Source organism: Arctopsyche grandis, chromosome 2 (genome assembly GCF_051622035.1).
Source record: "Arctopsyche grandis isolate Sample6627 chromosome 2, ASM5162203v2, whole genome shotgun sequence".
NCBI lineage: Eukaryota > Metazoa > Arthropoda > Insecta > Trichoptera > Hydropsychidae > Arctopsyche > Arctopsyche grandis.
Window position 1 is genome coordinate 2,189,995 of NC_135356.1, and position 25,056 is coordinate 2,215,050.

The window sequence follows — 25,056 nt, forward strand, 5'->3', positions numbered from 1 at the left end:
ACCGACCCTTCGCTGTTACGAAACTACAAAAAAATTACATGAATCTCAATCTCTCGTGGATCCATGGTTAAAAAAACACGATTGATAAAATCAATATATAATCAGTTTCATCTAATATTGAAATAATAATAACTAAATAAACTGGAAAAACAAAAAGAAATACTGGTTTATAATAGGAAGGATCATATATGTAATTTGTTAAGCTGACGTTTTTTAAATATTTTTTTTTTGGTAAACATTAAGAATAGCGTCCCCTGGCATTTACATACACAAAACGTGGAGTATGTAATTCACTATCATTTTAATGCATTTTTGTCAATGCTGCCTGGAAAGGCTCAGCGGGTAGTATTCTGGTTTACTTTGTACATGCACAAAATACAACGCCTATCGGCGTCTTTCAGGCTCACAGACTTGTTGGCAAAATGCCGATCGGCGTTGGTCAGCATTCAAAAGTTTTAAGTGTGTGTAAAATAAAATAGAATAAAAATCTGGCAGCACAACCTTAGTACAACCATGTATTACGCATATGAATGCGTGAACGCGCATGCGCGAATTGTACCAAATATAGAATGTACCAGAGAATACTATTCCCGTAATTGCAGGTTGCCTGCTGCTGCTGCTGCTGATACGTGCTGACTAGGTATGAACTGACATTTACACGACTCATGTTAAATGCTTTTTTTTTTCAATGCTACCTGGAAAGGCTTAGCGGGTATTATTCTTCTTTACTTTGTACATGCTCAAAATACAACGGCTATCGGCGTTTCTCAGGTCCATGCACTTGTTGGAAAAACGCCGATCGGCGTTGGTCAGCATAAATTTGAAATAACATTGAAGGATCGTGGAAAACATCTATCAAATTTTTCGAGATAGTGATAGTGATAGTGAATGACGAAAATTCAATTGTTTCTATGATAATATCAATCTCGGCATATCAGACAAAATCTTTACGATAAAAAATGTTTAAAACTGGTGTAAATTTCGCACAAGCAGATCATTTCTGGTTTGGGTTCGAAGCTTCGATCAAGTCAACTACCTAAACTAAGATGTCTAAGGCAGCTCCAACCAATCACCTGGGACAGATCATCCTGGACAATCTCCTCGAAAACCCCGAAAATGTTTTGCAAGTACGTAAATTTTAATTTTTTTTTTATTATTTATTCTCAACAGCATATGTATGCGCGAAAATAACGATTTATATTTTGGTCCATGTCTTTTTTCTAATTTCTACAGTTTTCAATTAGTCGCAAAATTATATGATAGCATCAACACTTTCATACATCTTGTATTGCTAATTTTCTTTTGAATTATTATCGTAGATATTTTTTACATCACCATTTTACACCTTCGATGCAATCTCTGTCAATTTCTTCAATTAAATAATATACAATATCAAAACTTTCGATTTTTATTTACAAATTAGATACATTACAATAAGAAGTGAGCGATGGGAAAAATTGGCATTTGAATTTGTGAACCGATCATCATTTATTCAACTTCAAATGCTGATTTATTCCATTGCTTATTGCAATGTAGCTAATATAGAAATGAAGTTCAGAAATGGAAGCTTTAATATGTATATTAAATGAAATTGCATTATAATAAAAATACAAAACAACTATTGTTACTTGCATACTGTTATTATATATAATGTTACATTTCCTGATCAGTTTGCCCTTATATAATAATAACACTCATAATAATCAAATTCATTTAAATTTGAAATTGGCGAGAATATACATATGTACTTATATATTTTTTAAATTTAATAATTTAATTAGAATTCAATTGATTCCCATTAACAAAATAAAAATATGATGATATGACTAATCAGTTGTGGGTGAAATCTTTTCAATCAATAAGATGAAACTATGAAATGTACACTATTGCGATAAAATTAGTTTTATCTTTAATAGGAATTTATATTTGTAGAAAATTACAGTTATTATATATTATATTTTCGCATTATAATAGTTATAATGCGAATTTCACATTATAATAGAAGAAATCAAGCAATTATTCTACTTTATTAAATGATTCATGTGAATTTTTATTAAATATAACTTTTGATAGTATTAAAATTTTAATTTAACAATTTATTTTGCCTATACAGTGTTAGAAAAACCATCAGAATTTCAATTATTATACAAAAAAATCGCGATTTTTTGCCGAATTTTGAAGATAATGCTTTATATAAAATCATGGACGAGACTTATTATTATTGTAATCAATCAAAATCAACGATAATAATATTTAGATATATCAACGCATAATAAATTAATATTAATTCGCACTAAATTCTTCAGCTTTATGGATCAGAATTTGATTAAGCCTTTAATCTTATCAAATTTCAAGGTTTTAAAGTAATTGAATACTATGTATGATATGTATTATATCATTTTTATTTTTACATTGTTGTTGTGATAAATCAAAATATTTGCGATGTTTTTTAATGTAATAATTTTGTGTACAGAGATAAGTAAATCGAATGTTAAATTTTGGATAAAGAATGTGCAGGTGCATTCGATAAAAAAAAATCTATACTTTTGTATTTAAGCTAAGTTTGATTTCATGTATTTTTATTGTCACATCCAATCATAAGGAAAGCGAAACCTCATCATATAATACTTTGTTCTTTTGCGATATGCCCAATTTGCGATTCGTCAATTTATGCACATACTCATACCACTATTATTTTACAAATATTTCAAATACAAATGTACATACATACATGCAATTTTTTCAACATTTCATATTATAAAATTAGCATCGGAACACCACTAGTCGATTCATAAATTCCTATCATTCAACATTGTTGTCGTCATAAACTGCACTCACTGTTTTTAAATATTTAATTGATTAATTAAATTTATACACGCAAATATTTACTTCTTGAAATACATATACATGTATATCGTATATAATAATTTTGTAATGCGATTTTTTTTTCGAAAATATTAGTTGAATTTTAAATTATAATAATTCCGTTGATCCGAATTGCGATTTATTTTACCACAATATGCACAATTATGTGCACACTGGTAACTATTATAGTATTTAATAATTGCTTTTCACAGCTAGCGTCATATATCATTATGTTTTATATATGAAACAATAAGTTCGTGCCCGATTTTCTTTGGTTTTAAGCGGAAAACGGGCACGAACTTATATTAAAAAAAAATTAAAACTTCACTAACCTTTTCCTAACTCAGCTATATACGCAACCTTAAACAGCCAAAGGGATACTATTTAAATGTGAAAATTTTCTAATGGTTCATATTTTTTCTGAAAAAGAATGTTTCTTAGTAACTATGTCAATTTACTACCCCACCTTTTTCCGTCAATTGATTTTATAAACAAAATGAAATTTCTATATAATCGGACTATTATTTTTATTATGTAAAATGCGTTACACTTATCTTTGCTTACATTTTTGGAATTATCTAATAGCACCTATCAATATTTCGTAAATCAATTCACATGAGATTTTTTCTTTATCACTTATAATTCATTTTTCAAGTGCCTAGTAATTTTATTATTATTATTTATCACTTGTAGAATAATATTTATTTTGGAAATGCTGTTGGGCAGACTTGCTATAAATTTGCCAGTATTGGAAGAAACCTCATCGATAAATCTTATTTAAAGAAAATATTTTCTATTTTCAGCTGGATGCTCGTACCGGTGAGACAGAGACTAGGATATCAGTCCGTGAAAGAGGAATAAGAGTAGCCAGACATATGACCAAGTTGGGTTTACGTCATGGTGACGTAATCACTTTGTGCCTTTTCAATTCCAATGACACCTGTCTACCAGTGATTGCCGGCTTCCTCCTAGGTGTTGCCATCTCCCCTCTCGACGTCAGGATGTCCAAAAGCAAGTCAATTTCATACATTTTTATGCTGAAATCTATCAATAAACACCCCCTCTATAGACTGTCGATCAATCGATCAATTTTGTATTGAAATTTAATGCCGCATTTAAGCTGTAAAGCTTTTGCTTGCGACGCAATACTGTCATATCTAGAGATTTGTCTCCGGGTTGGGTCTCAATTTCGCAGTCACAGTCTCGTCAATGTCCAATGTGTCGACTAACGTGTCTTCTTTTTGATTTGAGCAGTGGAGTTCGAGTATCTGTTGGGCATTTATAAGCCAAAGATGGTGTTTTGCGACGTGTCCATAGTTGACACTTTTGCCGAAGTCCTCAAGAAGCTGGGAAACGATGCGAAGATTGTCGTTTATGGCGAGTCGAAAAATCCCGACTACCTCAACATCAAAGATTTCTACGCTGAAGTCAACAAGAAAAAGTTTCAGTAAGTTTTCTCCATCGATATATGTTATCTCATATGCAAATTTGTGTCCATTGCGCATACATATCACCTGTACAATTTGCACCTTGCTTTGAATGCAAGCGCGATGTTTTTGCTTGTTGCGTGTACTGTCTCGTTAAAAAGGAATCAATAATTTACAATTCTTCTCTTTGTTTTATACAGGGTGGTCCCATTAGATCCAGACACCACGGATGCTTACATATTGTGCTCCAGCGGTTCCACCGGTTTGCCAAAAGGTGTTTGTCACACACATTCGCAATCTATAAGAACAGTCAGAGGAATCAAAGTGTAAGTTATTCACACAATACATATTCATAATTTAATGTACCATCACATATAGTTGAAAATTTCACACTTTTGATTCCGTTAGAAAGCTAGAAATTATCCAGGATAGAATCACATCACTCGTATATTGGTGGGGATTTTATTTTTTCGTAGAACTGCGTTGTACCCCTATCCGTTTGATGTGCGCAAATTTGTAGCCTTAAGAATGGTCATAAGTCCAAGAATTTTTTGTCATAGCATAAATGATATTGAGTCGTGGAATTTTACAGGATTGACGCTTTTTAATAGTAATGATTACTTGGTCTGGCGACTTAACATATACTCAGTCCGCAGTATTGAATCGAAGTTATGCTTAAATATAATATACAAAAATTTGTTTCAAGTCCGTATATGAATAGAAATGAATCCTAAACTGTAGTCGATCCGATGAAGTGTGAAAAGGCGTAAAATATATATATATATTTTTTTAATTATTTCTTATTTAACTACATAACATTATTACAATTTAATTCAATGCAAGATCTTTAATTATATTACTGTATGTTTTGCTGTCCATTACATGACGTTGACAATTACTTTTATCGTCTAAATAATATAAATTTCCATTAATACAAAATATAAATATAAAAATTATTATTTTATATTAAAATTTTGTTAATGTAAATATTTCAAAATACGAAACACGAGCTCAAAACTAACAAAAAATAAAAGTCAAATTCTACCGACCGCTATAGCAATTCGACGCACGAATAATGTTGTATTTCTTGACCAAAATGCAATTTGAAACTGAAACTAAATGTAATTGACCAATGTTAATTGTTTGAATGATTTGAATCTTGATTTTTTTATAATTTGCCTCGAATTAAAATAAACCCAAATTATAAATGACGTGTGACGTGGTTTAAAAATTTCATTCTATACACTTGGATTTAAATCATTCTTTGTTGGTGATTTAAATTCCAGAAAAATATCAATCAATGAGATATATACGATGTTTTATTTTATCAATCATATTATTAATTTTATTATTAAGCCAATCGATCAATGAGATAAATATGATGTTTTATTTTATCACAAATGGTGTGATTTGATTGTGATGTTAAGACGGCGCTATCGATGTAATCTCAATAGTCAAATATTTATAACCGTTTCTTTTAAAATTTTAGATTCTTCAACAATCTAAAGATGCTTCAGTTTTCTTCGCTGTATTGGTTGTCTGGATTTGCAATGACACTTATGAACCTCACCGTCACCACGGTCAGGATCAACGCGCCGCCATTCGAGACCGATCTATTTTACGAATACAGCGAAAAATACAAGGTACTATTTCTATATGTATATTTATTCAATGAACAATTTTCGAATAGCTTGAAATGTTTTTTAACAATGGCAATCATTTGTTTTCAGCCTGAAATGGTGATAACGACACCATCGGTAGCAAGGCTGATCATCAATCATGAAAAGTTTAACGATACCGACTTATCTCACATGAAACTTTACATGTTATCAGGCGCTACTGTGGATTTCGCGGAATTAGCTATTTTGCAGGTATTTATTATACATACGACTCGTGTTATAATTTTCATAAACATGACGATTCAGACTACATTTTTTTTTAAATATTTTTTCAGAAACACCTTACAAAAGGTATGGTAATCAATTCGTATGGACTGACGGAAATCGGTGGACCAGTCACTTATACTACAAAGGAGCAAGGATTGAAAAATGGCACTTGCGGAAAAATCATTCCACACATTCAGTATAAAGTAAGAAATTGTATTATGTCTTTATATACATATATTTTATTTCGTGACTGTTGACTAGAATAGAGAGGAAGTTGGTGACTCGCATTGGATCAGCTAAGGTTTTTCTGAGCAATAGACGTTAAATTAAAGGATAATTACTTTCATTTTGACCAATTAAGGTCTATTCAAACTATCCAGCAATTAACGTTTACATTAATTACAAGGAAAAACCGGCTTAAATGTACATTACAGATTGCATTTCCTACCTTCTATTTTCGCCGTGGTTATCAAACGGCGGAACTTGTATTTTGGATCATGTGTCCGAGGTACTCCATCTTTCTCCGTTTGATGACAGAAACAAGTTCCATGCCTCTCTTTATCATGCTGACGACAGCTCCATTTAAGACTTTTTTGGTCCATGGCATACGCCTGTAGACTCACATCTCGAATGCGGCTGATCATCGTGGTCTTCAGAGTCCACATTTCGCATCCATGTAGCAACTTGACGCGTTTGAGAAATTCTTCGCGAATCTCAAACGCGTACGAAGATTGAGATGCTTGTTTGTAAGCGCCGCTTTAATTTTGATAAACGCTGTTCTAGCCATATCTCGATGCGGATTCTTAAATCTTCATCTGGGTCTATTTCTTCATTTAACCAAGTATCCAGGTATTTAAATATGTTGACTCTTTCTAATACCTTTCCATTCAACGTTAGATCACCAGTGTCTGTTCGCATTATATCAACTAGCATAAATTTCGTCTGATTTATATGAATTTATGCACCGACCTCTTCGATTGCTTTCTTGGTGTATACGGTCTAGAGATCTTAGCAGGTCTGCTAAATTTTCAGCGACTAGTGCCAATCAGCATATCTTATATTGGTGATTGTCTCGCCACCTATCTTGATACCCTCTGCTTCTTGGAGGGCATCGTGGAAGATGGATTCGGTGTAGGTGTTAAAAAGAGTAGGTGATAGGATGCATTCTTGTCTGACGCCCCGCTCTATAGGAATCTCATCAGTGAATTGATCATCGACGAGCACTAACGCAGTCTCATTCCAATAAATATTTCGTAGCAATCTGACATCTCTGTCAATCAGGCGAATGTGTTGGACACCTTTTCAAAGTCTATAAAGCAGAAAAGGGCGTCTCGGGTACCCAAGCCCCGTCTGAACCCAAACTGCTCTCAGCCAATCGTCTCTTCGCACCGTGAGTAAATTCTGCCCTGTATTATCCTTAGTAGGACTTTCAATGTGTGACTCATTAGGCTAATTATTCTGAAGTTGCTACACGTCCTCGCGTTACTCTATTTTGACAATGGGATAAATATGGATTTTAACGAACCGCTGGGTAGTTCGCCTGATTAGTATATTTTATTGAAGAGTTTTGTGCGAACTTCTATGCTGTCGTTGTTCATCAGGAATCAGATCCGGTCCAGTAGCTTTCCGACTCTTTGCTAGTTTTATAGCATGATTTCAATATATGTATTTGGTCCCGTTTCTGGATCTTCAATATGCTCTCCGGTCTCTCTATTGTCTTCGAAGAGCGATTTTGTGTACTCAATCCATTCTGATTTCTTCTCATCCATATTTTAAATGATTTTTCCATTTTAATCTTGAAATCTTTTTTTCTGAATGATCATGTTGCATCTTTTAGTTTTTTATGTACGCCAAATTCCTCGTGTTTTTCTTGTAACTCAATTTCAATTTCGTCACATTTATTTTACATTTTCTTTTTTTTTTCTTTAATTTTCCTTTGAATTTGGCGGTGAATATTCATATATTGTGTTGGATTATTATTTTTGCGTCGTATCACCGAGTCAATATTGTCGCAATATGTATGACGTTTCCGAAAATATTCACGTGCGCATACGCACTTTTGCTATTACGCGTGCACTCGCCACCATGGCCAAATAAAACCGGTTGTGCTCGGTACATTACGGTGACATGTACTGATGTATAGTGTGAATAGATTTTGTCGGCTACTGTTGTTACTTCCTGTTACGTCTACGCCACGTTAGACGTAAATGTGTCCATACAAATGTACCAAAGAATAATTTTCGTACTTCGAGGCGTGCTGTACTGGTGTGAATAGACCTTGAACCATTTCCTCGACTATTATAGACGCCATGCTTAAAATTCAAGTATAAACAAAAAACTTTAGGGCTGATTCACCATTAAAAAAAAAAAAAAGATAAGTTTCGTCACTAGAATAAATATTACAATATATGGTCGAAAACTCGATATTTTTAGTTTCATAGATTAAAATTACATAAATTAAGAGATCTTTTTTAAGCGTTTAGTGTACTATGTATGTACTTGATTACAGTTAGTCGACATAAGCGACGGGAGAATAATAGACAGCCCTAACGAAGCGGGGGAACTTTACTTGAAGTCAGCTAGTATGATGAGCGTGAGTACAACACATTTTACATTTTATTTATGTGTATACGCTACTGAATGAATGCATTATTAAAATATGTGCTATAATTTGAATCTATAGGGCTACTACGGGAATCCGCAAGCGACTGCCGAAGCTCTGGACAGCGAAGGATGGTTCAAAACAGGCGATCTGGTCAAGTTGGACGAAGAGGGTTACGTGTACATTGTCGATAGGCTCAAAGAAATCTTCAAATACATGGGATACTGTGTAAGTTTTTTTGCAAACAAAAATAAATCAAAATTGTGATTTTCAAGTCATTTGTAAATTATGTTTAAACTCGTGATAGATCGCCCCAGCTGGCATTGAACACGTCATCAACAGCCACGAGGGTGTTACAGACAGTGCAGTCATCGGTATTGACAACAAGGATTCAGGACACGTTCCATTGGCTTTCATTAAACGCAAAGAAGGCTCCAATGTCACAGCTCAAGAAATTAAAGATTTGGTCGAAGGTATGTTGTAATTTGAAAAAGTTATGTCAGAGAAAGAATCACATGCGGCATTGCATGATTTAGGGATTTCCTATCGTAGCAGTTTCTCACATAGCAACAATTTGACACAGACGAGGCTTTTGTTCACAATACAATTGTGCACTGGTAGAGCTATCGTACATATACCAGTAGAGAGGTCGTGGGTTCAAGTCCCGGTCAAATTCGCTGCTGGCGAGATCTTGATTAAAACATAGATCGACCGTCTCCTGCTGGAATATTCCCATTTTTTAGCTTAATTGTTGCGACAGATCCAATAAATCATTCTATTCTCTATTGTATGTTTGAAAAATAAAATCGAATGTTAATCTTTATGAATATGAAGTGTCAAGTTTGTATATTAATGTTTGTTTTTCATTGTTTTCAGACAAATTGGCGTTCTATTGCGAGTTGAGAGGCGGAGTGGTTTTCCTTGACGATATTGAATTGACGCCATCTGGAAAGATCATAAAGAAGGGTTTGAGAGATTTGGCTAAGACCATCGTACCCGAATAGGACTGTTTGCAGTTTGACGAGACACTCCAAATTCGTACAAATTATTTCATTTTTGTCCCATTTTGATGCATGGTGTTTAAAAGAAAATTAACGGACGAATTTTAATATAACATGTTTGTTGTAATTTATTTTTAATTGTTAGCGTCATGCAAATTTTTTGAAATTTGTATTTTTATATGATCACTATTCTAGATGTATGTACGTAAGTTAAAAAAGTTCAAATTAAATGTTATAATTTTTGTTGTTTAGATAATTTACGTTCGAATGTATTTTTTATTATATGTGTATTGACATTATTATATGTGTATTAACATTATAAACATTATACTTAAAAAGCGCTTATTATTTTTCTGAAATAACCTATTTTCCTTCTCAATAAAATTCTTGTAATATTTTACACAAAATCATCATCTTCAAACGAATTCTTCACAACCACGTTACACGTTTTTCATTTCAAATCGGCCCCTTTTCAATGAAATAGGTTTAATTCGAAATGAAAGAGGGTCAATTTGAAATGAAAGAAGATCAATTTGGAATGAAAAACCTGTATTAATATAAAGTATGGACTTAAAGTAATAAAGTAATACTTTTTTCACCTTTTTACTATGCATATAAGAGTCGAGTAGCCTGTGATAACATTTGCATTAAAATCAATATTGAAAGGGTGAAAAAAAATGGACGTTTATAAAACATTTGTACGACATTTGATTTTGATAAGTACATTTTAGGTGTATTTTAATAGCTACTGATTCATTGATCATTGTCTATTTTGCATATTATTATCTTATATTAATTGCTCGTGCATAAAGTAAGTAGGGTATCCAACAGTTCTCTTTTCAACATGTCCTCTTTGTTGACAAAATCCTTTTTTTTATTCTCTCTCTTTAGTTAAATATGCTAAAAATGAATAACTAACTATACATACATAAGTTCTATGAAAACGGTTATGTATGAGGTTACATTCTCGAACTCCAAAAACATAAATCGAATTAGAAAATTAATGAATTCATCCGATCAAATTATAAATGGTTAAAGTTTCAAGAGTTTACTTAATCAATTAGTTCGAATTAAGCTCTTAAAAACAAACTTGACCAATCGCTTTTCGTTTGGGTGGCATCATTAATTGAATGTTTGAATTGGTATTGTAAATATTCCTTTGTTTTTGTAAATTTAATTGTCCGTTGGTTTTCGTTGATTGTCTGTTTTTTTCCGTTACTTACGCGAATACGAATTTCCTTTCTTCAGTTGGTAGGCGTCGCGTTTCAAATAATGGCTGTAGTTGGCGGACTTTTATATCGTGTTTCAAATAATGGTTGGAGAACAAACAACGTCTTTTCAAAACCGTGTCCAATAACGCATGTAAACGTTTCGATAAGTGAATGTTTCAGTTTCAAATTAATCTTCAAATAAGGCTTCGCTCGGTATTTGTAATATAAACCGCTTAAACATGACTAATCTAATAGTAACAAAAATAAATAAATTTAAAAAATTAAAAAATTATTTTTTATTTTTTCAAAAAAATATTTTTTTTTATTTATTTATTATTTTTTTAATTTTTAAAATTATTATTATTTTTTTTAATAAAATACCGAGCGAAGCCGGGTAATACAGCTAGTACTTAATAATCAAATTAAATTATAGTAAAGTATAGGAACGCATACGTGACAGACAGACGAACATTGATTTATATAGTTATGTAGGATTGGTATGAGTGGTACGTAATGTCAGGTTGGTATGAGTGATACGTTATATATTTGCCAACGTAAACATTTCCTTAACTACACTGGCGCTTCATACTTTCGCGTCGATAAAATGTAATTACAAATATTATTATTATTATCTTTCCGGACATGCATACAACAAATCCTGAAAGTTTCATCGTAATCGGTTCTTTGGTTTAGGAGCCTATTCGAGACAGACAGACATTGATTTATATATATATATATATATATATATATATATATATATATATATATATATATATATATAATATGTAGCTATATCATACCATACAGCCAGCAGTATGGCTTAAGAGGGCTGTACACCTGAAATCTTAATTTTGTTGCCGTTCCATTCTTCGATATACATATATATTGAATGAATGTATATATTCAGTGAATGCGACAATATATATCAATATATAAATTGAGTGAATGCGACAGTTGCGCTTCCACCAGATAATACGTATTTTAAATCGACAAAATCGAGGTTTCGTATTCTCCTATTTTCTCCTCCAAAACTGGACCAATTTTTAAAAAAAATTCATCATCGGTATGAGAAAGATATTTTCTGTGCATCTATCGGTGTATTTTTTTTTTAAATCGACCGTTATATAAGCACGCTGGACTCTTTTCGTGGGTGTAAAAAAGAGGCGATTTTATAGATGTTTGGCGGCTCCTAGCTCCTATAAAAAATAATTAATCAAAAAAATAAAACAATAGATGCACCCCAATGGTGGATATCCATAGCATATTAAAAAATAATTTCTCTGGTGCCATAATTGAAGAAGGGAGAAGTATAGTACGTTTGTATGGACAAGGCGCTGGTGTGCAGCCCTCTTAATGGTAGCGTGAATGTTTTGCACCAAGTTATCGGTGGGTTTGATCCGCAATCGATCGTTTTTTATCAGAGTTTGCCAATTTTATCTGATCATTGTTGAAACGGTTCCTAAAAATTGGCCTCAAAAAAATCATTTTTTCTGTTGTAACAAATCTTCTGTATTTATAGTGTGTATAATTTGTAAAAATTATGTACAAAATCTAAATATATAGATATCTCAATGGATTAATTCTGTAATTAATTAATTGATTAATTGTTATTTCGTGTTCTCCAGATTCTGGAAATACAGTGATTTATGTAATAATAAAATGATGCATTGTAAAAATAAAATATAGATTGTTAGTAGGCATATACTACATATCTATGCTATTTTTATTTTATTTGACATTATGTATGATCAGTTTTTGACTCATTTACACCGAGCCAATCAACTTGGAATTCCGCAAACACATGTACATATATGTGAATACTTCAGATGACAATATTCAATAAAAATCTGGATGAAGCCCCCCATCTCCATCCCCCAGGCTATTTACGTATTTGAATCTTGTTCCCTTGGTTGCTAGATCAATACATAAGCACTCAATACGAAGGATTAAGAACGAAACTCCATAAACCCACCGTATTTTTTTTTATACGGCGTATATTGAATTTATGTAACGTGTTTTCTCCGTTTATTAATAGTCGATTCTATTTTCATATTCTTATAAATTTATATAAGACGAACCCCCTCCAAGTATATTCAATAATCAATACTCATATACACACGTAACTCTCGAGAAAACCTTTGCAACGAGATTATATACCTACGTACCTGGCCTGAATGTTTTTATTTATTTTCATGTTGAAAGATGAAATCTGAAAAAATGATAACCTTGAATATTACTCATGTGCTAAAGTTTGTCAAGGTTTGACTCGAGTGTGCTTGGACATTCAACTCATAATCTCGTAAACACTCGTTTATCTTGTGTTAAACGTTCATGTACATCGGTAAAATGTAGTGCAGGTCATTAATGGGATGTCCATTGATGACAGGCCATCATCGTTGTATGTTATGTGGCGATGGCGATACACATATCAGCGAATGAAGAATGTAAAGTTCATTCATCTCTAATCTCACCTAATTTAAAAATTGTTCAAGATGGCGCGCGACTGCAGCGACTTTATGCGGACAACGAGGGAAGCTCGATCTCGTCGTATACAGTACTGCATATGTAGAACAGTGATTTCCAATCGGTGTTGCGCAGATTATTAAAGAATTGTACACATTTATTTGTGTACATATGTACATAATAATCTACCAATAATTTGATAAAAACTTTACCACAAAGAAACAAAGGATGGTGCTACTTTAGAATGCGGTCTACCTTAGCATGCGATCTACCTTTGAAGCGCAGTCAACTATTTTTATAAACCTCCTTTACGTTTCACTTACGATTACAATTCAGGAAAAAATTTGCCTCTTATCCGATTGTTTTCATATTTTGCCATATTGCTTATTTTGGTCATCAATATAAATAAATGGATCCTCCGCCATTACGATAGAGATAAAATATCGTTTAAGACGCGTTTGAAGTTTGCAAATTTGAAATCTGGGTGACGTCTATGTAGTCTTTAGATTTATACATAGATGGCGGTAGTAAAATAAAATTATTGGTATTTTTATTCAAAATAATAATTTATATAACTGATTAAACTAACTAAATTTTTGTATCTATTCTAATGCTAATTTGTTTTATTTTTATCGTAGCAAAGACCTGTTTATTATAATTTTTGTTTTTTCCTGCCACCCCATAATGTTTGTATCAAAATATAGTCAGCAGCGAAGAAAATACCGACCCTTACAACCTTATCTTAAATGAATAGGGCCAACCCTAACTTAACCTAACCTAACCTGACCCTTTCACACAAAAAAACATATCTTAGCAGCCAACTCCTATTTATTTAGGGGTCAGGTTAGGTTAGGTTAAGTTAGGATTGGTTTGTTATGGTCGGTATTACTCACACGCGAGAACTGAGACAGTGAGACCGCATATTAAAGTAAAAACTTGAAGGTAGATCGCACACTAAAGTAGATATGTGAAGGTAGACCGCATACTAAAGTGGCACCGACTCGTTAAGGTATGTAGACTTTAAGTATTCAGCTTAGTGTAACAATCGTACACTACATAGAGTTGGTACGTTTTATTTAATCAATATTTTCACAAAATAAAAATCGTTTATTAATTTTGAAAGTGTACTTTTGAATTTATTCACAATTTATTGAAACTCGAATAACAAGAGTAGACATATTACATATAATTATTTGTCTTAAGTTTAAAATAATATCGAAGATTCAGCACAAATTCAAAAGTACACCTTCAAAATAAATAAACGATTCTTATTATTTTATCATTACTGTTTTCTTGCTTATATTTGTTTATATATGCGTTGCGTATTTTGTCGACGCGCTATTTTGGTGGTTCGGTGATTATTGGTCACACAGCGCTCGCCCAAAAGTCACTAAAATCTCTATAACGGAACATCTGGCAGTCGAAAAGTCCATCATACTAATGATAACTATCATACTAACGATAACTATCATACTAACGATAACTATCATACTAACGATAACTATCATACCAACGAGAAATCGAGTGCCAAATATTCCGTATTAGCGATTTTCATGGCAAAAATTGTCTTTTGGGCGATCGCAATGTGACTGATAATCCAATTACCATTTTGGTGTGTGATTTTTTCGCTTCGCGGTTTCGCCACCATATTAAAACTGCAATATGGTACGTCCACACTTCGGTTGACTCCAGCTGTGGTAGGTGTGTCTTCATGTCATTATTAATTCGTACGATCTTATTATTTCGATATTTCTTCAAATATGGAAATCACCGTCGTCGATAGTTGTCAAACTTATGTCAATACAAGGATAAAATATCACCGAAAGTATTGCATAGATTAGACATGTCAGCGTTTATTTTACAAACCTCCTTTACGATTCACTTATGATTACAATTCAGGAAAAAACTTACCTCTTATCCGATCGTTTTAATACTTTGCCATATTGCTCATTTTGGTCATCAATATAAGTAAATGGATCCTCCGCCATTACGATAGAGATAAAATATCGTTTAAGACGCGTTTGAAGTTTGCAAATTTGAAATCTGGGTGACGTCTATGTAGTCTTTAGTTTTATACATAGATGGTGGTAGTAAAAAACATAGATGGTGGTAGTGAAATAAAATTTATGGTATTTTTATTCAAAATAAAAATTTATATATCTTAATATTATATACAAAACTGAAAAAGAGGTTTTTTTTAAAAGGTTTGCTTTTTTTTATAATTCGAGATTTTTGCACATTCAAAACTTACAAAATAAAATAAGCACTTGCCGAGTAGTATTACGTTTTTGGATACTTTTTTAAAAGGAAGAAAGCACCGTACTTTTACTAGTGCGAATCGTGATAAAAAATAGTGCACTCGGTCTGAAACTTCCTTATATTAAGTCTCATTATATTTTAATGAGATGGTGTCCGATTCTTCCATGAAATATGTGTCTCGCAGTTGCGTCATAAATTCTAGGATATTTTTCACACAATATAAGCTATAGATTGTACGTTTTAAAAGATTATTATAATTTTACATATATGTAAATACATGAAATGAAATATAAAAAATTTAATAACCATAAACTAGTGAAGAGTCTCGGTGATTATAACAAATTGTCTATACCCTTCAGGTATAACACACAGATTATCTAAACACAATCTGCTTTTGGTCATCGACTTTAGAGAGTCTTTTATTAATATTATGTATTAGATGTATTATGAGCATTTATAAGAATTGTAAATAGGTTTTTGAGCTCTTTTTCCTATTATGCTCTGTACATTAACATTAGAGTAATATAATACTACGATTACTAACAAAGTTAAATTAAAATTGTAAAATAGAAAATGATCAGTAGATCAGTAGCTATTAAAATAAATATAAAATGTATTTAGTAATAATAAAAAGCATTTAAAAATCAAAAATATAAAAAAAGGATATTCAAAATTAGAATTTCTCAGACTCAATATAACACTACAATTTGGTTGCACTTAAAGGTATTCCGTAATTTAATAATTCAAAAATAAAAGTGAAATATTGATGAATATTCATTTATTTATACATTTAACAACAATATATGTACATGAAAATCAGCCATTATGTAGATCGGATTATATTTTAATAATTAAAAATACAGTCGTAGACATAAAAAATGCCGCACTCGAATATTTTTACATTTTTTTAAAATTATGTTCGGTATTGTAATTTTCAAAGAATTCTTGAATGGGGATTTGAAGGTGTATCAGTACAGTCAACAGGATATTCGTAACAGTCAACAGGATATTCCTGGAATGGATGCCATTAACGGTACTTACGCCGAAGTGGAGCCCATGTATTTATGAGGGCCAGACTATCCTTACACCATTTTTGTTGATAGATTTATAAAGCTAATATTCCTTGTGAGGTATTGAAATGATCTTTTGTGAATAAAACTACTTTTGGATAATGTTATTATATTATGGCCAGCAGCATAGCTCGATCGTTAAGCTTCTGCTTAACACCGAGAGGCGCCGGGTTCGATCCCATTAGCTGACCTCGATTGAAAAGAATTTTTCTGAGTATATCTGCAGTACTGCTGGTCATACCTCAATATTTGTGACTCCAGGTCTATCGTTTCTTATCAGAGTTTTCCAATTTTCTCTGATTTCATTGTTGAAACGGTTCCCGTTTAAAAATTGGCTAAATATCCTTCCTACCTACTACATATGTCACCACTATTTGAGATTGATTAATGTACAATAAAATGTATGTACAGTTCATAGATGTCTCGTCAATTTGTGAGTTTTTCAGTGTCTCATAATTCAACGATTTGTAATAGAAATGCTGCATTGTTTGTAATTGGCCTGGAAGGCGCATTGGGGTTTACCTGTAAGGCCTTCCTGGTAAATAAATAAATTAAGAACGGCGTTTTTTTCACAACCTTTATTCGAACTTTTTTTCAATAGCAATTAGACGAAGCAATATTCTTGCGTACATAACTGACAAAAAATAATAAAGTATGGTGTCTTATGGAGAGGATAAAATATGGATGGATTCGAAAGTGCAAGATCAAGAATAGCATTCCAGCACTTTCTTTATTTAAAATATTTTTTTTTTTTAAATAAACGCTGAATATTTGCTTAAGTCCCTTATTATAATTTTTAATTGATTGACGAGAATTAAAAGTCGCCTTTTCGCTCAAAAAGTGAGCCTCACTTGCAATGGGTGTTTGTATGAGGGGAGCGTTATTTTCAGATAATTGTCATTTTTTTCATGTTCCCGTGTTTATTTTTGAAATAAAAGTCATTAAGAGCTTCCTTTGGTATGAATGTAGAATGAGGCAAAAATGACCTTCATTGACGCAGAATATCATGTTTTTCGCCAAAACAGCTAATTTTGACTTCCCTACATTTCCTAAATTTCTTTTTTTTCTGTTTTTTTTTTGTATTCAGATTAAAGGTTTTACACTCAATGACTCTTTTGTCAAAATAATTACGGGAACATGAAAAAAATGACGATTTTCTGAAATTCCCTCATATAAACACCGAACTGAATGAACGGCTACTATTACTTTTTAGAAAATTTTTTCGAGATAAATCGATTGTTTGGAGGCACAGAACATTTTTTAAAGCAAATAATTTTTATTATTTAACGTTTCGTTGTTATGACAAAAGTCTTTGACGAGGTAAATCGATGAAAATCAAAAATTCGCATTTTTCACGCAGGTCTAATATATTCATAATGAATAGAAAATGTAAAATGTAAGTTTTGTTTTGTCTTCCCAAACCAAAATAGTCGCATTCCTCAGTAGTTTGATTTTTTTCAACAGATTAAGATTAAGATTAATGAAAATTATACCCATTTATGTAAGACTGAAAACGACTCATATTCTTCAGAACCGTCTTACTTAACTGTCACGTGTTTTATTTGACGTCAATAAAATTTTCACGTGGTACCAAAACGTGGCACGTGGCTTTTTAACCTTTCAAGTTGTTGAAAAACAAATTGTGACGCACAAGAAAATTTTTCTCTTGTTTATTTTTTGATTGCGTAATTATTTTGACAACACAATAATAATGATAAACGAGTTTTCGAAATCTATTACGCCTTTCACAACAATATTGAAATGAAATAACATTACAGATATATGTACATAACCACATGAAAAATGGTCTAATAATGGTGTAAAGCTCTATATTCGAAAATTTAAATAGTTAAGTGATTTCATTCTTTGTTTAGGCTGTGGAGTAGCCAACAAAACGTGACTCCGAATACATAATTTTTCCAACAAGCAACAATACGACTATGATTTCGATTTTATTAATTTAAAATAGATTTTTTTCCTATATAAACTAGGGTTGCCAGATTTCTTCCAAATCAAACCGGAACCCCCCCCCCCCATTCGAAAGAATTAAACAATATTCTTAGACCACTTCGTTTTTTCCTCTCACCGAGATTTTGCTTCGCTTGGGCTGCCATGTAGTTTCTACTTAATTTTTAATTTATATTTAATAAGAAACATAAATTTGTATATTTTTATTAGATATGGCCTTATGCAAGACCACTTTATTTTTAAGTACATAATCATACATTTGGCAACAATTGAAATCATAGTTTCTCTATTAGAAAGTTTATTTCTTTAATTAGTCCATTGAATCTCCATTAACAAAAATATTGTCTCTGAGTTATCATTATGCCCTGGTATGAAGAAAATATACTCGCATTGCGATATAAATTTGTATACTGTTCGGGAAATCCCTTTTCATTTGCGAAAATATAACTTCCCATTTTTCTACAGCTTCCATTCCAATTTGGAGATTCTTTTTTTAATATATTTTTCAATGAATGATACTAAACAAATACATGTCAGTTTTTTCAATATTCCAGTATTTTTCCCAAGCTCATCCAGGAAAATACATAATATATATTTTTAATGGTACTGTCCATTTTTTCAAATATCTGTCAATGTTTCATAAAACTTTGCTACTTCTTTATTAAACCCATCAATATGTTCTTTGGAAATTGCTTAAAAGTATGCATAATAAAAAATTTGAAAACTGGGTCTTTTGGGCGTCCCGAAAGCTTCGTTCGGGACAATGGGACACGAGGCTTAAAACCGGTGACAATCTCGATTGATCGGGACGCCTAGCAACCTTAATATAAACGTGTAAGAAGATTTCTAGGTACATAAATACAGTCGTATTTTGATTAATAAATACAGTGAATGGACTAAATTTCATACGTATTACAGAGAACTTAAATATTTTAATTTTAATGAAATCAATTATTTTAATATTCCACAGTTTTTATTTATGAGTAGTCGAACTCTTTAATACATGTAACTAATGCAAATCATTAATTTTTAATCATACACTTTGTAGTATCATCTCTAATGTCAATAATGAGAAAAAGACAAATATGGAAACATTGTGTCTCCTGCTTACATACATTGGTGAATCCCTTTCGTATTTTAGGATATTTAAGTATCAAATGTGGATATATTGTATTTGTATCTTTTTATTGTTAGACATCTTGAATGTATTTTATTTTCATAAAATATTGAAAAAGTAAAACAGCTAAGATCTTCTCCCTCCCTTAAAATCAAGGTGGGACTTACTCCAAAAAAATATATATATACATATTTTACGACTTCTGAGATAGCCAGAAGTATGTAAGTGTGTGTAAAAATTATGACGCACATTCAGGGATATCTTTGTGGGTATAGGCAATTGCCAAAAGGCGGCACATTTTATAAATAAAAATAAATATCAAAAATAATTGCAGTTGTAAATCGAAATCATTACATTTCGCTTACATTTCATGACAATATAAATAATTTATTTATTATTATATTGTATTAATTATTTTCACGGTAAAATGTAATTAATAATAATATGATTATATTTTCGTTTGTAGTGTATGTAAAGGAGGTGGAATTTTGTACTTTGCCTAAGGGCGGAAAATATTTTAGAACGGGGGTGGTAAACTTAGGGCCCGCATACAAATATTTAGCTGCGAACGATTTACAACGTTGTCAATTGTATGCAAAGCTGAGACTGATGGATGAAATCAGAAAAAGAGTGTGGGATGAGATGAATGAGAGTTGAATGGAAGCTTGTTGGAAAAGCTATCATCCAGCCTGTAATTCTTTAATCCTTCTAGTCTTTCCTTCTAGTCTTCCTTCTAGTCTTTCCTTCTAGTCTAATCCTTCTCTAATCCTTCTAGGAATTGATAAGATTTTGGATAGAATTTAAAGACCGAAAGTATTAATTTATTAAAAGACAATATTTCGGTTTTTTTTATTTTGATCATTTAAATTTTTGATATTCAGCATTTATAAGTTATATACCAATAGTAATATATGAAAAAAATCTAAGCTAGTGGAAAAGACGGAAGAAGTGCTCAAGTGGTGAATTAGAACAAGAGATCGGCGGAAAAGTTTCTTTTGCCCACAAAAAATGGTTCACTATTGTCACGTACTATTGTCAACCTTTTTTTTTTGATCTCTTGCTTTGTAGGACATAGTGAACCAATTTTTTGTGGGAAAAAGAAACTTGTCCGCCGATCTCTGATTGTATTTCATCTCCCTTGCAAGTTTTCCCTTTTTCTCGGGTACCACTCGAGCACTTCTCGTGACTTTTCCTACAACGTTAACATACATAGATTGAATCATAAATAAGTAAAAATAAATATCAGGTGAATAGTGTCATATAAATAAATACGCATTAAAGCTAATTTGTAATAATAAATAACCAATTATATTTAATTGTTTTAAGTTTGGACAATTTGAAAATTTCGATCATAATTGAAACAACCATCTGATCACATTTATTACGATTTGGTTGCCAGTGAATTTATCAATTTGAAATAACAGACGACCCAATCCTCAACACGCCATTTGAATAGATTTTTAATGTAATATTTTGTAATTATACACATATGTACATGTCGGTTTCCGGAAAAATGCACTGAATAGTGGCGCAGTTTCAAAAAGTTATAATTTTCAAAAGCGCACAAAAAGAACCCTCGGATAACATACAAATACCCCTTGACGCTTTTTTGTAGAATTCTATTGCGTTAGTTCTCCTTGAGCATCTTTGAAAGTTTGGATGTCTTGAGAGTGCAACTATCTCGAGTGCATTTTTCCGCTCACCGTACATGTCTGGTAAAAATATAGAAGAACCACTCTATTATAAAAAAATAACGAAAATCCGTCTGTTGCGATTTCTGGTGTTCCCCATTGCATTATATGGAGTCGAGACATGGATCCTGAAAAAGAGAGAAAGGGACATTCTGAATTCATTCGAGATGAGGTCTTGGAGATGGATGCTGCGCATAACATGGACCGAAGGACGTACGAACATCTCCATTCGCAAAGAGCCAACAGTCTCAGAAAGACTCTCCACAATATGTAGAATTGTAAAAAAAGCTCTTTTTTAGTTTTATTTATAATTTTAAGATATATAAATTATTATTTTGAATAAAAATACCAATAATTTTATTTTACTACCACCATCTATATATAAAACTAAAGACTACATAGTCGTCACCCAGATTTAAAATTTGCAAACTTCAAACGCGTCTTAAACGATATTTTATCTCTATCGTAATGGCGGAGGATCCATTTCCTTATATTGATGACCAAAATGAGCAATATGGCAAAGTATGAAAACGATCGGATAAGAGGAAAATTTTTTCCTGAATTGTAATTGTAAGTGAAACGTAAAGGAGGTTTGTAAAAAGAGTTCTTTCATACTTTGGCCATATGGCCAGAAATAATGTAGAGAGTCTGCAGAGGTTGGTATTCACCAGAAAGCTGGAAGGAAGACGAGCGAGAGGACGGTCTCCCAAGAGATGGTCCAACCAAATCAAGGAACTGGAGGGATCATCCCTTATCGCTGCCTTTAACTTGTCACAGAACCGGTAAGAGTGGAGGTGGATTGTCCATCAAATTCCAGACCCCATAAATAACCACGACGCTCAGGAAGAAGATTATTGAACTTATCATTATTCTTCTTCTAGTGTCTTATCCGTTATAGGACGTTGGTAATCATGTTTCTAATGATGACTGTTGGATGCCGCTAGGAACAGTGCAGTGGTATTTTGGTTGAACCACTGCCTTAGGCAAGATGTCCTTCTTCTTCCGGGGCCTCTCCTTTCGCAGATTTTTCCTTAGATAATGGCACAGAACCGGAGGATCGAAAATAAGAAGACAGAAATACATCTATATCAATGGCTTAGTGCACAGATAGTCAGCAGCTTGGCTCGGTGGCTGCGTAGATACTAAAGCACCGAGAGGTCTCCGGGTTTGATCCCTTGAGCTGACCTCGATTGAAAATAATTTATTCTGAGTATAATCTTAAATGCTGCTGGTCAGACTTGGGTATTTGTGACTCCAAGTCGATCGTTTCCTACCAGAGTTTGCCAATTTATCTGATTTTCATTGAAACATTTTCTCGCAAAATCTCGAGTTTTCAGCAATCTAGAATTTAGCTGAATTGTATAAAACGCTGCAAATTTACAAACTGGACCATAGGTGACATTGGACTATATAATGCGTGTATATTCCATTAATTTCGCTGTCCAACCGCCCGAATATACATATATGCGAACCAGGCAGTATATGTCCGAGTATTTCATCTGGTAAAAGTCGAGTTTATTTACGGCACGGCAATACTCGAGTACTCGCACAAAGCAGCAAATCACAGCCAGGAGCGGGTTGGCTCCCAGGCCTAGCGGGTCCACCTCGTCTATAAACCCGACTTTTACCTGTACTTGATTCGCGATGAAATAGTTTCAGGTAATTACCGGTAAATTTTAAAAATTTACCAACTTCGGATTTACCGGTAAACCGGTTTATTGCAGTCCCTATGTTATCGGTGAACAGACAGTCTGTGAAAGAGATGGCTGCATACATAATGGCATAGTAAACGAGATCTTGGCGAACAAACGGGGTGCGAAAGAGATGGCCGTATACGTAATGCCGGGAGCGCATCCTCGGTTTACGGAAAATCTGTGAACGAGTTGTCGTGTCACCTCCACAAACAAAGCAGCCAATCACACCAAGGAGTGGGTCCACCTCGTCTATAAGCCCGACTTTTACCTGTACTTGATTCGCGATGAAATAGTTTCAGGTAATTACCGGTAAATTAAAAAAAAAAATACCGACGTCGATTTACCGGTAAACCGGTTTATTGCAGTCCCTATGTTATCGGTGAACAGACGGTCTGTGAAAGAGATGGCTGCATACATAATTAAAAGATTATTGTGTGATGAGCAACATGGTTTTACACCATGTCGTTCCACTACCACTAATCTCGCCTGCTTCACACATTTGATCATGTCTAAAGTTGACGTTGGTCAGCAAGTTGATGTAGCCTACTTTGACTTTCGTAAAGCCTTTGATCAAGTCAATAATGACGCTCTTTTGATCAGGTTAGCTGAAGTGGGTTTTTCAACGCGTCTTCTTAAACTCTTTGCTTCTTATCTTAGTGATAGGAAGCAATTTGTTAGATATGGTCTTTATGAATCTCCTTCATTTTTTACTCGATCTGGTGTTACTCAGGGGTCCACTTTAGGCCCATTACTATTTACAATTCTTATTAATAACCTCCCTAGAGTGTTATGTAATGCATCATGTCTCTGCAATAAATCGGTATTTTTTTTTTAATTTACCGGTAATTACCTGAAACTATTTCATCGCGAATCAAGTACAGGTAAAATTCGGGCTTATAGACGAGGTGGACCCACTCCTTGGTGTGATTGGCTGTTTTGTTTGTGGAGGTGACACGACAACTCGTTCACAGATTTTCCGTAAACCGAGGATGCGCTCCGGGCATTACGTATACGGCCATCTCTTTCTCACCCCGTTTGTTCGCCAAGATCTCGTTCACTATGCCATTATGTATGCAGCCATCTCTTTCACAGACCGTCTGTTCACCGATAACAGACGGTAATTACCGGTAAATTTTAAAAATTTACCAACGTCGGATTTACCGGTAAATCGGTTTATTGCAGTCCCTATGTACATATGTGCATGTACGGGCGTGGTGTTTTTCTGAAATACCAGGTTCTGTGGTGTGCCTCGTCGGCCGTTGATAGGCGGCGTGGCATACCTGTTGCGAAGGCTGTATCTTCGATTGGGAACGGCTGACGTGGAAGCTGCAGAATGTACCGGTGGGTCGGAAAGAGATGGGCAATGCTAGCAAGAGGGGGGGCGGCGGCAAAAGTAGGAGCTTGTGTCAGTCGGTGGCGCGCGCCCGCCCCCGCTGGCTGCGCGCCTGCACGCCGCTGTGCGCGCCCACCGACATGGCCGCCACACCGACCTAACTCACGTTTCTCTCAACACTTAAAAACGCACACGCGCGCGCACACACACCTACCCCCTCACCCAAACGACTCTCCGTTCGTTCGGTCGTTCGTTTAGTTCAACCCTGCTTTTTGGAGTGGTTGCCGCTCTCGCTAAACTTCCCCGCCGGGGTCTTTGGATTGCCGCAACTTCTCAGCCCGAGTGAGTATTTCTTGCCGTTTTTCATTCCGACCATTTTTCACACACATTGCAACTGGCCCCGAGTTGTAACGGCCCCAACTACATACATACAACTACGTACATACATAGGACCAGCGCCGAGTCGCTT

General features: G+C 33.5%; 2 protein-coding genes across 3 annotated transcripts in view; both read left to right on the forward strand.

Moving 5' to 3' along the window:
- Positions 1 to 901: 901 nt before the first annotated feature.
- On the forward strand, positions 902 to 10,137 carry LOC143922882 (luciferin 4-monooxygenase-like). The gene is made up of 11 exons (XM_077446273.1): positions 902 to 1,127; positions 3,669 to 3,876; positions 4,120 to 4,312; positions 4,493 to 4,618; positions 5,782 to 5,935; positions 6,023 to 6,163; positions 6,247 to 6,381; positions 8,688 to 8,771; positions 8,862 to 9,008; positions 9,088 to 9,253; positions 9,657 to 10,137. Exons 1-11 carry the CDS (start codon positions 1,047 to 1,049, stop codon positions 9,782 to 9,784), a joined length of 1,563 nt encoding a protein of 520 aa, XP_077302399.1. The 5' UTR covers positions 902 to 1,046; the 3' UTR covers positions 9,785 to 10,137.
- A 14,520-nt stretch (positions 10,138 to 24,657) lies between these two features.
- CalpC (calpain C) overlaps positions 24,658 to 25,056 on the forward strand; it is a 61,234-nt gene continuing 60,835 nt past the window's right edge. For both annotated transcript variants that reach the window (XM_077446353.1, XM_077446354.1), the window contains exon 1: positions 24,658 to 24,929. The gene's annotated coding sequence lies outside the window, so the exon portion shown is untranslated. The remainder of the gene's footprint in view (positions 24,930 to 25,056) is intronic.

Coding starts and splice junctions, on each gene's coding strand:
- LOC143922882 (XM_077446273.1), top strand. CDS start 1,047: ATGTCTAAGGCAGCTCCAACCAATCACCTGGGACAGATCATCCTGGAC. Junction 4,619..5,781: donor ACAGTCAGAGGAATCAAAGT/GTAAGTTATTCA, acceptor TTAAAATTTTAG/ATTCTTCAACAATCTAAAGA. Junction 6,164..6,246: donor CGGAATTAGCTATTTTGCAG/GTATTTATTATA, acceptor ATATTTTTTCAG/AAACACCTTACAAAAGGTAT.